The sequence below is a fragment of the Salvia miltiorrhiza genome, chromosome 3 (assembly GCF_028751815.1).
Source record: "Salvia miltiorrhiza cultivar Shanhuang (shh) chromosome 3, IMPLAD_Smil_shh, whole genome shotgun sequence".
Classification (NCBI taxonomy): Eukaryota; Viridiplantae; Streptophyta; class Magnoliopsida; order Lamiales; family Lamiaceae; genus Salvia; species Salvia miltiorrhiza.
The window spans coordinates 47,194,595-47,208,858 of NC_080389.1; the positions used below are offsets into that span (position 1 = coordinate 47,194,595).

At 37.4% G+C, this 14,264-nt stretch overlaps 2 protein-coding genes across 2 annotated transcripts; one reads left to right on the top strand and one right to left on the bottom strand.

The window, feature by feature from the left end:
* Positions 1-1,669: 1,669 nt before the first annotated feature.
* LOC131018903 (uncharacterized) lies at positions 1,670-2,608 on the top strand. The gene has a single exon (XM_057947594.1). It carries the CDS (start codon positions 1,670-1,672, stop codon positions 2,606-2,608), a length of 939 nt encoding a protein of 312 aa, XP_057803577.1.
* Positions 2,609-6,102: 3,494 nt separating this feature from the next.
* LOC131016172 (probable xyloglucan endotransglucosylase/hydrolase protein 32) lies at positions 6,103-9,161 on the bottom strand. The gene is made up of 4 exons (XM_057944799.1): positions 8,698-9,161; positions 8,331-8,431; positions 8,032-8,249; positions 6,103-6,642 (listed from the first exon to the last, which is right to left on the bottom strand). Exons 1-4 carry the CDS (start codon positions 8,897-8,899, stop codon positions 6,279-6,281), a joined length of 885 nt encoding a protein of 294 aa, XP_057800782.1. The 5' UTR covers positions 8,900-9,161; the 3' UTR covers positions 6,103-6,278.
* Between the last annotated feature and the right edge of the window lie 5,103 nt (positions 9,162-14,264).

Here is a 14,264-nt window from a genome sequence, read left to right on the forward strand (position 1 = left end):
ACAAAGTTATTGTTAGCCGGAGAAAGAAGAATGAGATTGCTGGACTGATGATCGACAATAATTGGGTGGAAGAACCGGGGACAATCAAGGTCAAAGCTACAGAGTTCTTTCAAAAAGTCTTCCAAAAAGGGAGAAGATTTTTACCAGAATTTCCCTCAGATTTCGTGAGCCACAAGCTGTCTCAGGTTGATAAAGAGAGCATGATCAAACTGTTCACGGAAGAAGAAATCAAAATGGCCATTTGGAGCTGTGAAGGTAATAAGAGTCCGGGTCCAGATGGCTTCAATCTCAGTTTCTGGAAAGCCTCGTGGAATGTGATCAAAGAGGATTTTATGAGATTGATGAATGAATTTCACGCCAATGGTAAGATCCCTCGAGGATGTAATTCCTCTTTCATCGTGTTGATCCCAAAGAAAGAGGAGAGTGGCTCATTGCAAGACTACAGACCTATCTCTCTGATTAGTAGTCTGTACAAGGTGATTGCAAAGACATTGGCAGGAAGGATGACTTCAGTCCTCAACTCTATCATTTCAGAAAATCAGAGTACGTTCTTAAGTGGACGTTTTATTCTCGATGGAGTTATTGTGTTGCATGAAACTATTGAAGAAGCAAAAAGAACCAGAAAGGGTCGTGTATTCTTCAAAATTGACTTCGCTAAGGCGTATGATTCAGTGGAATGGGATTACTTGGACGTTATGCTCGATCGGTTCAATTTTGATGTAAAGTGGAGGAAGTGGATTCATGGTTGCCTTTCTTCGGCCTCAGCCAATGTTCTCATTAACGGTTCTCCGGCGGGAGAGTTTAATTTGGAACGAGGTCTCCGTCAAGGAGATCCTCTATCTCCGTTTCTGTTCCTTGTGGCTGCCGAAGGCCTTCATGCGCTTGTTCACAGAGCAGTAACTGCAAACCTGGTTCAGCCGGCAAGGGTGGGTTTAGATAAAGTAGAGATCTCTCTTTTACAATACGCCGACGATACCATCTTCGTTTTTTCTGATGATGAGAAGAATGCAGAGGCTGTTAATCACATTTTGAGATTCTTCGAAATGCTTTCAGGGCTTAAAGTTAACTTCCAGAAAAGTTGCCTGATGGGAATGAACATCGAAGACAGTAGAGTGCAGAGGCTGGCAGCCGAACTAAAGTGCTTGGTCGGGACGTTTCCGTTCAACTTCCTGGGTATTAAAGTGGGTGGTAATCTTAAAAGCATCGTCAACTGGAACTACCTCGTGGAAAAGGTCAAGAAGCGGATTGATGGGTGGAAAAATCAGAAGCTGTCCTTCGCCGGCCGGGTTACCTTGGTGAAAGTTGTTTTGCAAGCCATTCCGGTATACCAACTCTCTTTCTTCTTTATCCCTAAAACCATTGTGAAAACCTTGAACTCCATGTTTGGTAAATTTTTGTGGAAAGAAAACTTGGATTCAGCGATGATTTCGTGGGTCAGGTGGTGAGACCTATGTCTTAGCAAAAAAGAGGGAGGGCTGGGTTGACAAACATCGAATGGCTGAACTCAGCTTTGGTTACAAAATGGCTTTGGAGGTATTGGGAGGGAAGGAAATCCTTATGGGCTAAGGTCGTTACATCTGTTTATGGTGAGATCGAATGGGACGACGAGGGCTTCGGTTTGAGAGGATCTCGGAGGAACAAAGCTGGCTAGTGGTCTAAAGTGGTTGCAATGGGCAGGGCAAACTCGGGAAGATGGTTTATGGACAACATAAGAAGAAGGATTGGGAATGGGAGTCAAACAAAATTCTGGGAACACAAATGGGCAGGATCGACACCTCTTAGAATGACTTTTCCTAGACTTTTCCAGCTTGCTACTGATAAAGAGGCAACAGTGGGTGAATGGGGAAAATGGGTAGACGGGGAATGGATTTGGGAGTTCAAATGGCGGAGGGAGATAAGGGCGAGTGAACAGGAGATGGTGGATAGGCTTACTAATTTTATTTCTCAGTGTGTTCCTTGTGCAGATAGAGAAGATTGTTGGACTTGGTTGGCCTCGTCGGACGGAAAATTTTCCACAAAGTCGACATATTCAATACTCAAAGCTTACAGTAATGTTCTGCCAAGACCGAATGCAGATGCAGATTTTCTTAACTTGATTTGGAAGGCAAAAACTCCTCACAAAGCAACAATGACAACGTGGAGAATGTTGAAAAACCGACTTCCGACGTGCGAAAACTTGAGGAAAAGGAAGATTTTGATGACCGATGAAGCGACCAAATGCTGTGAATGCGACATGCAGGAAGAATCGACCAACCATTTCTTTCTTCTTTGCCCGAAGACGGATGAGGTGTGGAATGAATTGCAGAAGTGGCTGGGAATTGTAACTGCACGCCCAAATCACTTCGGAAAACACTTCGGTATGTTCATTTCCTTTGGAAAAGAAAAGAAGATTAGAAACCTTCTCTTGGCTATTTGGGTGGGTTGCATTTGGATCATGTGGAAGAAAAGAAATGAGAGAAGATTTGATGGTAAACTGTGGGATAGCAAAAACTTTGTTTTGGAGATCAAGATTAGACTTTGGTTTTGGAATATGATTTTTGAGATAGTTGAGGATGCGATGGATTTGGATGCGTGGTGCTCCAATGACTTTATTTGTAAACTGCTTTAAGGCTTCTGCCTTGGTACCTCTGGTACCGTTTTAATCTAATTTTATTTTTCTGATAAAAAAAAATAAAACTTGATCTTATGCCCAAAATACCTAAATTAACCTTGATGTCTAAATCACACTTGTACTTGTATGACAAAAGTTTTACACAATATCACATTTTTCAGCAAAAATGACAGAAAAAAATTGAAATCAAACAAAAATCATTATGTTTTTTATGAATTCGAGAAGTCAATGCATCAATTAGAACAAAATATAACAATTTCCCACAGAGCCCGACAAGGTAAGTAAGCTTGCTGCCCCAAATTGAATCGAATTGCGGGCGGCAAGCTTCGAATTGATCGGGAAGCTTCCATTTTTTTAAAAACCATAATAAGTCTGCAATTGGGTTTCGAAAAGCTTCACGGACGACAAGATTCGTTCAATTTATTGATTTTGACCGAATAAGATCACGGATGGCAAGGTCTTGCTATCTTTTGAGACAAATCAGAATCTTTGATCATAATTAAATTTTTGAATTTTATAAAATCGGGCCCACCACAATTGAAACCACAAACCCTAATCTCTCCTAATAAATAACCCAAAATCGGCAAGGTCTTTTTCCCCACTCAAACGGCAAGCTTCAACGAATATTTTGTCTTCCCACTTTCCGGCAGTGGCAAAGCAAATTCCATTGCACTAGGTACGCACGCACAATTCATCGTGAACTTCTTGCAGTACAATTTTGTTCAAATCATCGTTCAGTGGAAACCATCTATCCTCATCATAGGCCTTCTTAAGTTGTCGCAAGAAAATTGTTTCTATCATTCTTGACCATGACTCTCTATAGTAGAGTGTGTCTAGGGGAAAGAAGTTGGAGTCATTATTGGGAAAGATTTAGTGCTTCATAATAATAAATGCTCTATGAATGTGTATGAATGTCATTGTATTAAGATTCAGACTATTTATCAAATTCATGTTATGCATTATTATATTAGATTTACTATAGTAAATGTGACTTGTTAGGTCCCGAGGGTCTCGAATAGGTGTATGGGGGGAATACACCTATGGGCTATTTTTCTTTTCCTCAAAGAAGGAGATCTCAAGATAGAGATCTAAACGAAACTTTACATGCAAACACAGACGCCTGTTAACTGAAAGCAGTTTTGACCGAACAGGGTTGACGACTGATACTGAAAGCTCTTCAGTAAGGAGTTATCAGTTAAGTTGCTGGAACTTAACTGATGCACTTATGGGCTTCAGTCGAGTTTGCCAAAATAGAGATGATAACACTCTTCCTGACTATCAAAAGATAGATCAGTCGGACTGATATCATACGCAGCGGAAATTAAACTTAGTTTCGCAATAGCCTCGGTTGAGCACGTTGTTGGTCTTAGGTTTCTCTTTGCAGTTATTCAGTATTCAGTTTATCAATTGAAACAACACAAGTAAGAAAGTAAAACTGAAAGCTGTAAACAACACAGAGACTTTTACGTGGTTCAGAAAAACCCTTTCCTACATCCACGGTCGATTGATCATACCAACAATCCACTCCGCAAGTGCTTAACAGGTGCACTGCAAACCAAACCGTGTGCTTGCCGGGTGCACACAACCGTACCACTGAAGAAAACCCTTCTTCAGTACCCACACTTCACTCGTGTCGGATTTCTCTTGCTTAGCACAACCCGCGCTAAGACTCTCAGAGTCAGAGAACCTTTCTGAACTCCGAATTACTCAAAACACTCAAATCTTTCTCTTGGAAAGGAGGTTTGAACGAGTGCCAACTATGCTGCAAAGAACAAGTTCTTTGTAGCAAGTTTGACCTTGGCTTCTGGGTAAACAGAGGTTTGCCTAAGGTCTAAGAGAATGTATGTAATCAGCAGTGACTGATTTTGGCTTTGGAATTCTCTTCTTCGATTCAAGCTTTGGGGAGATTGAGCTTTAAGGCTGAGTAGCTATTTTGGCAGAGCTTCAGCTTATGTCGTTGAATCGGTGAAGGTTGAAGTGATCCTCGAGCGTTATTTGTAGGAGAACTCTTGAATAGATCCGTTGGCGTAGAACGTCCTCAAGATTTCTTCCGTTGGAAAGCAATTCGAATTTGGGCTGAGGCTTCAATCTTCGAGGTTCCTTGTCTGGTGGAAACGGCTCTCTTGAGGGACAGGAGATGTGACGTCTCTGATAAAGTAACCACCAAATAGGAATGACCTCTGCAGAGATAAGATCCTGAGATCTCTGCATTTAATGCGGCTGTACTTTTGTGAGTATGTGGCTTCCTTTGAACGTTGGAAGATCAGTCCGATGAAGAATGTTCAACTGATACTTGTCTTTAGTATCAGTCTGTGGCACGCATTAAGTAATCAGTTCCAAACTGATTCTTCAACTGATACTTCAGTTGGTATCTTCAGTCTTCAGTCCTTCGTTCTTCAGTCTTCAGTCTTCAGAACCGCATACTAAACTAGAAACAAACTCTAACACTTGAGTTCAAAACTGTTCTAGTCTATTACAATTAAGCTCTATGAATTTTGGTATCATCAAAACAAGGATTAGGATATTCCACAAGGTTCCCAACATGACTACACATTCACGTGAATTTCAAAGGTAAGAAAGCTGCAGAATGGTGTACTATGAATTTATTGCCTCAATTTTGGGAAATAGGAAGCTTGACGCCCTGCGGCAAGCTCAGCATGCCGGTCGGCATGCTCGAATTGTGGGCGGTAACCTACGTATGTGTGTAGAGGATTTAATTTCAAATTGAACCGTGTATTTTGTTTAATTTTTTTCATAACAAATGAGTTAATTCGAGATTTTACTCTATAGTTTAATAATAAGTTGAAATAAAAAATCACATAATTAATGTAAAGTACTTGGCCGATATAGATTAAAATTAAATTCTACCTATCATTCAACCAAGATTTTCGGTTATTACACAATAATTTGCACCAATTTTTTCACTTTTCTTACACAAATACTTTTCTTACACAATTGTATTTGTGTAAGAAAAGTGTAAGTTTTTTACATAAAATTAATGACACACGGTCAACATCAAAATGTATATTAGATAGTTCACTCAAAATTAGATATAGGATCAAATTTTTATAAGTAATGAACATTTTTAATTTTACACTTAAAAAATGGACAATTTTACCTATTAACATTTAAAAAAATCTAAAGAGTAAGAACCTTTTCCAATTTTTTTATTTCATGCACTCGCATCAAATTAAAAGCATAACCAATTTTTCAATTTTTTTTTGAGGGATTTCAAATTTTATTTTTTAAACCGACATTATTGTCACTTTTCTCATCCAATAATTCTGTTTTCTAGATGTTTTAATCTCGTACTGAACATACCCTTCAATACTTTCTTTTCCTGGATCAATTTGAACATATATAAATATTGTTGTTGCAATTTTCACATGTGCATTCATAATATCATTTCTCTATGCACGTACATTATACTAAACACAAATATAATTAAGATAAAATAGATTAAAAATAAAAACAAATAAAAACTTGGAGGCTTGGACGCTTAATCTTACTCTTTCATGCTATCTCCGATTCATCTCAAACACTCCATGAAACAACACTTAGATTTGCAACAAACAGTTAATTTTAGCTCTAATCAAGATACATTATTGTTGAAACACAAATAATTAATATTAATATTTATATATATAGCGCAATCCAACGATGAATATTAGCACTCTGGTGTGAGTTTGTGGTCCCTTTGCGGATCCCGGCAATAGTCGTAGAGCTTGTAATGATGATGGACATAGGCGAGCGCTGCCCTCTGCTGGCGGCTCAGCCCGTTGGAGCCGGGCGGAGAACCGGAAATGGGGCGGCAAGCGGCGGCGGCATTTGGGGCGGCGCAGGCGTCGATCTTGAAATTGTTGTACTTGCCAATGAAGGGCTGAAACGTGTAATCAGCCTTGTATCTGCCATTGTCGGTTGCCCAAGAGGAGGCATCCCAAATAGATCCGTAGAGCCACATCGGCCTCATTGGAAATGTGGCATCACTTTTCCGAGGGTACCTTCTTATTGGCACATCGTCCACGTAAAATCTGCAATCAATCAATCATTATCATACACCAATTTAATTATTTTGGCCTTTTAGCTACACACCTAACAACAAGCCAATCATGGGATAATGTTTCATTGAATTTGATACATGTGTCTCATATATGTACATAATTATTTTTGTTTTATGCACACACGCATATTTGGTGATTTAAGTATACGGGGGAGGGGTGAAACTATAAACACCTACTAAAATATAAAATACGAACTAAAAAAATTATATGAATTTTAATTCTCTGTGTAAATATTTGAATTACAAAAAATAAAATTTTCGCTACCTATGATATTCGAACTCAGGACAATGAATTCAACCTATGTAAGCATTATTCTAATTTATTTTGTATACATGTTTTGGTTCTAATACTTCATTATTGACACCTCCAATTTTAAATAAGTAATTAAAAAAAATGAAAACAAGCTTCGATTTTTATCAAGAATAAATAAATATATAGAATATATATATAGGGGAGGGCTAAAATAAAAACACTTCTTAAAATATAAAATATAAACAATTTTCAGCCCTTAGATCATCAAGATCTACGGTTGATTCGTAACCTTGTTGGATGAACTTGTGGTCCTGGGTTCGAATCCCAAAGGTAGCAAAAATTTATTTTTCACAATTCGTAACCATGTTGGATGAATTCGTAACCCTGTTGGATAAAATTCGTACATTAAAAAACGTTTATATTTATATTTTAAGAAGTGTTTTCACTGTAGCCCTCCCCTATATATATATATATATTAATATTAAAAGCTAAATGTAAACTATGCTCATAAAAAGTGACTAGCCAGCATATCATTCCTTTTATTTTATATATATTGAAAAACTACTAACGCATACTAAATGCTAGTGGTGGCTCACAAATAATGAGCAACATATTGATCATATACATATATATATATATATATAGGCCAAGGTTCAATGAAGAAGGCCTAAATGTAAGAAATAAGAGAGAAGTAATCTCATCCGTTGATTTTATTTAATCTAACGGACATGATTTGTTCACGCCATGTTCAACGGATTTTTTCGTTGAACATATGGGGGGTCGAAACCCAGAACCCCCAAAAATATTGTATATGTTCACGAATGTTCAACGAAAAAATCCGTTGAACATGGCGTGAATAAATCATGTCCATTAGATTAGATAAGATCAACGGAGGAGATTACTTCTCTCTTCTTTCTTACATTTAGGCCTTTTTCATTAAACCTATGTGAGCTATAATATAGGAAATGGGACAAGTCAATGAATAGTTAATATAACCTGTAATTGTACATTCTTTGATATTACCATGAAGACAAATTAGGTAAGTATTGTCGTATTATGCAAATAAAAGCAGAAAGAAACATTGATGATTTAGCGAAGTGAACTCACATGATTTGGGAAGGATTCCAAAGAATGGCATAATTGTGAAAATCCGTAGTGGGGTCGAACCAAAGATGGAATTTAATCTCTCTCCCAATAATGTGGCCATCGCCACTCCCTCTTATGTATACATTTGTCTGCAACACATACGCCTCTTCCTCTGTCGTTCCTAGAAATTCTATGTCAATCTCATCATGCTTTCCCGGCAGCTCTTCATTGTTTGACAGCTGCACTCACACATCTATCTATTAATATATACATGCATATAATGAGAGTGTATATATATATACATATCAATTCATTCTTACATAGAGAGATGTGATGACTCCTGCAGTATAACCCGGTTGGAGCTTGATGGAGGCTCCAAAGTAACCTGAAGAGTAAGAATCAAGCGATTTGAAGCCGCTTCCTGCACCAACAAAACACATTTTAATTAATGCATGGTAAATACTCCCAAATGAAAGTGTGTCTGTGTTGGTTTAGTGGTAGGTGGTTAATATGTTCAAAACCCGAGGTCCTGAGTTCGAGTCCACCATGAAGTGAAGCGGTTTTTAAATTTCTTATTTACTTGTATAATTTATCAAAAAAAAAAACTCCCAAATGAGTATGTCATGTGTGCATTTCATGCACACCGACATAAAATAAAATACGAGATTGAAGCATGGTTCCACGTACCTGAAGTTTGGTCGAGCCAAATAGTGAGTGAGCCATCCTGATCTAAAGATTGGTGTTGAGGACCCCAAAGATTGGTAAAGGCTTGGTTGAAGGGTATGGAGGCAAGTCTTGAAGTAGGGTAGTAGCCAGGAGAAGGTGGAGCTTCAGCATTGTTGCTTAATGGGAAGATTGAGAGGATGATGATAGAAATAAGGAGAGCCATATGTTTGGGGAGGAGAGACACTACAGATTGCAGTGGTGAGTCAAGTTATTTTGTTTTGAATTTTTGGGGAGAATAGAATGTTATAAATAACGTGATAATGGGGCTCACATCAGAAAATTTGGAGTTATGGGTCTGCCTAGCTACGAGACAAAAATAAAGAGAAACACTTGTGACACTTATATACATACAAGAAATGTTGTTTCCCGTGCACCATCCCTCTTTCTTGTATGACTAGGTCTTTTCCTTTATGTACTTGGTTACCATTTGATAAGTGAAGTGTTAAAATATTTATTTTGGTAAAAATATGTTGAATATATCCATTTTTTTTTGTCTAACTCTCATGATTGATTATAAAAAATTGAATTATTCCGTCACACAGCCCATTATCTTGTTGGACAATAATGCATTATGCTATCAAATGCATTAAATGCATTATCATATGGGTCAATTAGCTGACGGGTATTATCCCGTATGTATCAGGTCTTTTATCAAATATATCATGCATCTATTTTGTATAATTTTATCGGATCTTTGTATAATTCTATCAGATTTGTGAGAGCTACTATGGAGAATCACACAAATCTGTATAATTTTATCGAATCTTTGTATTTATAAAGGACTACGTAACTTATATACATACAAGGTTCCCATCCCCATCACACAAATGGGAAAATTTCCTCTAAATCCTCACCAATATTCAATTATTCTTTTATATATCTTTTATGAATATAAAATAAATAATTATTCAATATTTAGTGTATTACTATATACTCTTGCGAAAAGATCAATTATGGCATGAGATGCAAATGGAGTTCTAACTTCTTATTTCCATGTTATTAATTTATTGCTTTCACGTAGGATTAAGTGCATCGCAATTCTAATTTGAGCTGAATTTCCAAAATATTAAAATTACATATTTATTCAAGAAATAGTGTTATTTAAAAGGGTTAATTACGCCAAAAACCATAAACTTTGGGTCAATTTTCAAACTTGCTATGAACCTTTTTTTTATTTATCAAAATCCCTGAATTTAATGTGTCGAACAATTTTTCCATGACTTTCAAGAATCCCCAAATTGAATAATGACTTGGCACCTTTTTAGTGATCTGAAACGTGACATGGCGTCGCCGGCGATGAGCAGAAACGATGCCGTTAGTTGGGGATAAAACGATGTCGTTTTGAGCCCAAACCTCTCTCTCAATTGGGGGTCGAGCTCGCCGGAAGTCGAGCAGCAGTAGTCGAGCCCAAGCTCTTGCGAGCCCAACCATACCATGGCTGGTGGCGGCGGATCTGCGAGCCCAAGCTCTTGCGAGCCTAAGATAGTTCAGTAGAGAAACTCCAAACCCCATTACTCGATTTGGGAGGCGCCGGATCTGTGGGGGTGGTTGGTGGTGGCGGATTTGGTGATGGCGGTTGGGGAGGGCGATGGAGAGAGAGGGGGCGGCAGAGGGGGTTCGATGCGGCGGATCTACAGGGGTGATTGTGGAAGATCTGGTGATGGTTGTGGGTAAAATGATGACGACGACGAAGCTTTTCGGAGGCGGCGCGAGGCCTAGAACAGCGCGAGCACAGCAGCGGCGGTGGTTCGTCGAGCCCAGAGCCATCGGCCCTTTCGCGCCCCTTTTCCTTTCCCTTCTCGTCCCCGTCGGCGACATCTGCGTAGGAATTCGACGAAATCAACAGACGTTTTGGGTGGTAGGGTTTTGGGGGCTAGGTTTTTGGCGGAAGCGGCAATGGTGAGGCGGGTCTTCGTGTCTGAGATCGAGGGAGGCGGCCGTCGCCAAGGAGGAAGGCGGAGGCGGTGGTCCTCGCCGTCGCTTCGCCGAAGAAAGGCGGAGGCGGCGGCGGCGGCGGTGACCCGGACCTGGAGGAGGGGGAGGGAAAATCATGATTTTTTTGTTTTTTGTTTATTCTTTTTCAAGTAGGCGCCATGTCAGTTCGGTATTACCACGTAGGCGACAGGTCAGCTCAGAGCTTCACCGGAGCAAAAAAAACATGAAAAATTGTTCAATTCCTTAAATTTAGGGAATTTTTTATTAAAAAAAAAAGTTCATGAAAAGTTTAGAAATTGACTCAAAGTTCATGATATTTGGCGTAATTAATCCTATTTAAAAACCAAAATTTGATTGTGTTTATAGGCAATTATGCCTCTTTATGTATGTGTGTGTGTGTGTTTTGGTGGAGGGACTGAAGTACAATAGTTGGAATCAATAATTGGTTTGGTGAAAAATAACTTTGAAATCCTTGTACCGTATCATAATTTGGGTGTATTTGTTCTTTTCACAGGCAATAGATTATGTATATGGGCGGTTATGTCAGACAAACTTCTCTTCAAATATTGGGGATGTTATAAGTGCGAAAAATCTAATAATGACTTTGTCATTGCAACAATATATTTACGGATTATGGTAATCTTTATGTTATTTGCAGCAAGTAAAACTATTAACAATAAGTTCTCAAAAAAGAGAAAAGAAAGAAAAAATCAGAACAACGCATATTATTAAACTTATCAATTGAAATCTATAATCTATGTGTGTGTGTGTGATTACGTGCTTCATCATATAACCGATTACCTAAAAACACTTGCCATTTTATATGGCACCATGTTTTTAGTTTCTTGATTGCACAAAACTAGTAATTGATTCCAACAATTATCCATCATACACGCGTGATTTAACGTTTGACTTAGGCTAAATGTTGAAATCGTGGGGGTTTCGTAAAGTGAGATTTTATAGTTTGCAGATACATAGATGTAAATCTTTTTTTTTGTAAGTCTAATTAAAAGTGCATAAGATATTCATACTCTTTGTCGCCACTAAATAGAAAACAAAATATTTGAGAAAATGGAAGTTTGTAGTCTGGTGTATAGGTATAGTTTATGAAAGGATGAGATCAGGTGGGCTAAGAGGAGAAATCACAAGCCTATATGGGCTCTGGAAATTGGGAATTTCTTTCCAAATATTTGGTATGATTTGGGTTTGGGCTATACCTGGGCCTTTTGTTTCGTAAGTCCACTGGATACAACCATTTGGACTAGGGTTGTCTACGGGCTGGGAATCGTCCATTTCGGCTCTGAACTGACATTTCATGATTCATTGATAGGGTGAATCATAACCGGCCCGCCTGAGCATGGAGAAGGTTCCTGACCGGGCTCGAAACGGGTGGTTCAGGATCCGGTTCGAACCGTTGATTTTCAGGCTCGAACTGGCCTTTTTTATATATATATTTAGTTTGAATGTTGTGTATATTTTTCCTTTGTAATTACATAATTAATTTAGTATATTATATTTAACTTAATTGTTGAAGACTATAATAGAAATAAAATTAGAACACTCAGTTAAAATAAATATTGTATTATTATTATTATTAAATTTAAAGTGAATATGTACAAATTACAAAATTAATAAGTAAACTAAAAATACAATATAAAGTTTACACTTTATATTATTTCTATAATTACACAACTACAAAGTATAAATCTATTTTTAAAATTTTAAGTCTAAATACTTTAAATTGGTGGTTAACCGGCGATTCGGCCTGACAGTTAACCGTCGATTTTCGGTTCAACAAATTCAGGCCCGTAATTAGCCCTTGTTTCGGACGATTCCGAGTCGGTCCGACGATCAACGGTTCTGAATCGAAATTGTTGACCAGTTTGACCGGTTCCAATTAGCGTTAGACAACTAGGGATGCCAATCGGGTCAACCCACCGGATTTCGGACTAGCCCTATCGGGTTATGAGTTATTTGGGTGCGGATTAATCGGGTTGAAAAAAAATCGGGTTAGAAACTTTCAACTCTAACCCTAAATGCTCGGGTTTCGGGTTAGTCGAGCTCAAAATTTTATATTTCAAAAAATTAACTAATATATTTATCTTGATAATATTATATTTGTAATAAATAAATACATGCATAAATAAGTAAAATTTCAAATTTTAATTAAAATTAAAATAATATTTTAACTAAAACAATATTTAATTAAAATAATCTATTTCAATTAAAATTAAAATTAAAATCAAATTTTAATATTTTTAAAAAAAAAAAATAATAATAAAAGAGCATATGCAATACACACGATTTCCTTTTTGCCGACTCTAAAAATCGAACCCCCATTCGACCCTGGGGGCACGACAATACGGAGGGGCTAGTCGAGGGCGGGCTCAAACCTCTCGATCGAGCCCCACTATACATGCTCTAATATTTCATAATTAATTTATAATACACTCATTTTATAGGATAAATGTAGTTTTTGTAATAACTAGCCCATCTTTATCACGTACCTTATAATTCATCAATATCGCTCACACTTAATATATTCATTTAAGATATTAATGGTTGTGAAAATATATAAGGCATAGGGAAAAAAGGTTTTCATTAGAAAGGATTATCTAAGGCCATGTTTGGTTGTATTGGTAGGATTATAGTAGGTTGTTACAATCATTAGGGCCTATGATTTGCTACAGTGTTGATTAATTTAGTAATGTGTTTGCTTGATAAGGTAATTACGATCACTAAAATAATAATATGTTTGGTAAATATACGTTAATGATGATATTAGCGAATAAAATGTCGAGCATACCCATGTCTTATTGCCAATATTTCCAAGAAGAATCTCATGGAATCACTATTTTTGGTTGGTGAATAAATCAGTTTTCAGCAAGATATTAGTAAGCAAGGGAAAAATGAAAGTTTTCAAAACAAACACTAATCTCTCCCTAAATATTTCGTAATGGAGGGAAAATTTCCGCCAAAAATTTCACGGAATCGCTATGAATACCAAATCTCTGTGCTCGATAAATCACTTGGAGTAGATGCTAGGGATTATCATCAGGGAATTTTCGAAGAGAGCCACTGTCGTCCATTGTTCTAGGGTTTGGCTGCCATGGCTTCATGCAATCAAGGTAATATACTCTGATTCTGAGTAGTGATCTCATTCGCTTACATTATTACCGAATTCATATGTCGTGGTTCACCACGTCCATCTTTTTGTTGTTTGCAAAAATTATTTATTAGAGACATGATACATCTTTTTTCTCTTTACCGAATTCATTCGCATACATCGATTTTCTTTGATGAAAAGCCTGTATGCTTTTGTTGTATTATTTGTGATCATGTTGTCTTATTTACACACAATTTCGATAAATCTAAGCTCCAAAATTCAAAAACAATGCTAATAGCCTTGACACTTTGCACCATAGTAGAGAAAAAGCATCAGATCACTTCACTAAACAAAATATGATTCTGTGTTATTGGTTTGAGGTTCTAAGATATCAACAATTATCTTTCTCGCCTTCAGATCCTGTTATCTTTCTGAGAATTTTCCCATCTTTTTACAACTGCATTTTGTACTATTTTCGATGTATGTC

Excerpts from the sequence above, each read along its gene's own strand:
- LOC131018903 (XM_057947594.1), top strand. The coding sequence starts at position 1,670 with ATGGGCAGGGCAAACTCGGGAAGATGGTTTATGGACAACATAAGAAGA.
- LOC131016172 (XM_057944799.1), bottom strand. The coding sequence starts at position 8,899 with ATGGCTCTCCTTATTTCTATCATCATCCTCTCAATCTTCCCATTAAGC. Across the intron at positions 8,432-8,697 it reads TTGGCTCGACCAAACTTCAG|GAAGCGGCTTCAAATCGCTT; the intron begins GTACGTGGAACC and ends TTGTTGGTGCAG. Across the intron at positions 6,643-8,031 it reads TGGAATCCTTCCCAAATCAT|ATTTTACGTGGACGATGTGC; the intron begins GTGAGTTCACTT and ends GATTGATTGCAG.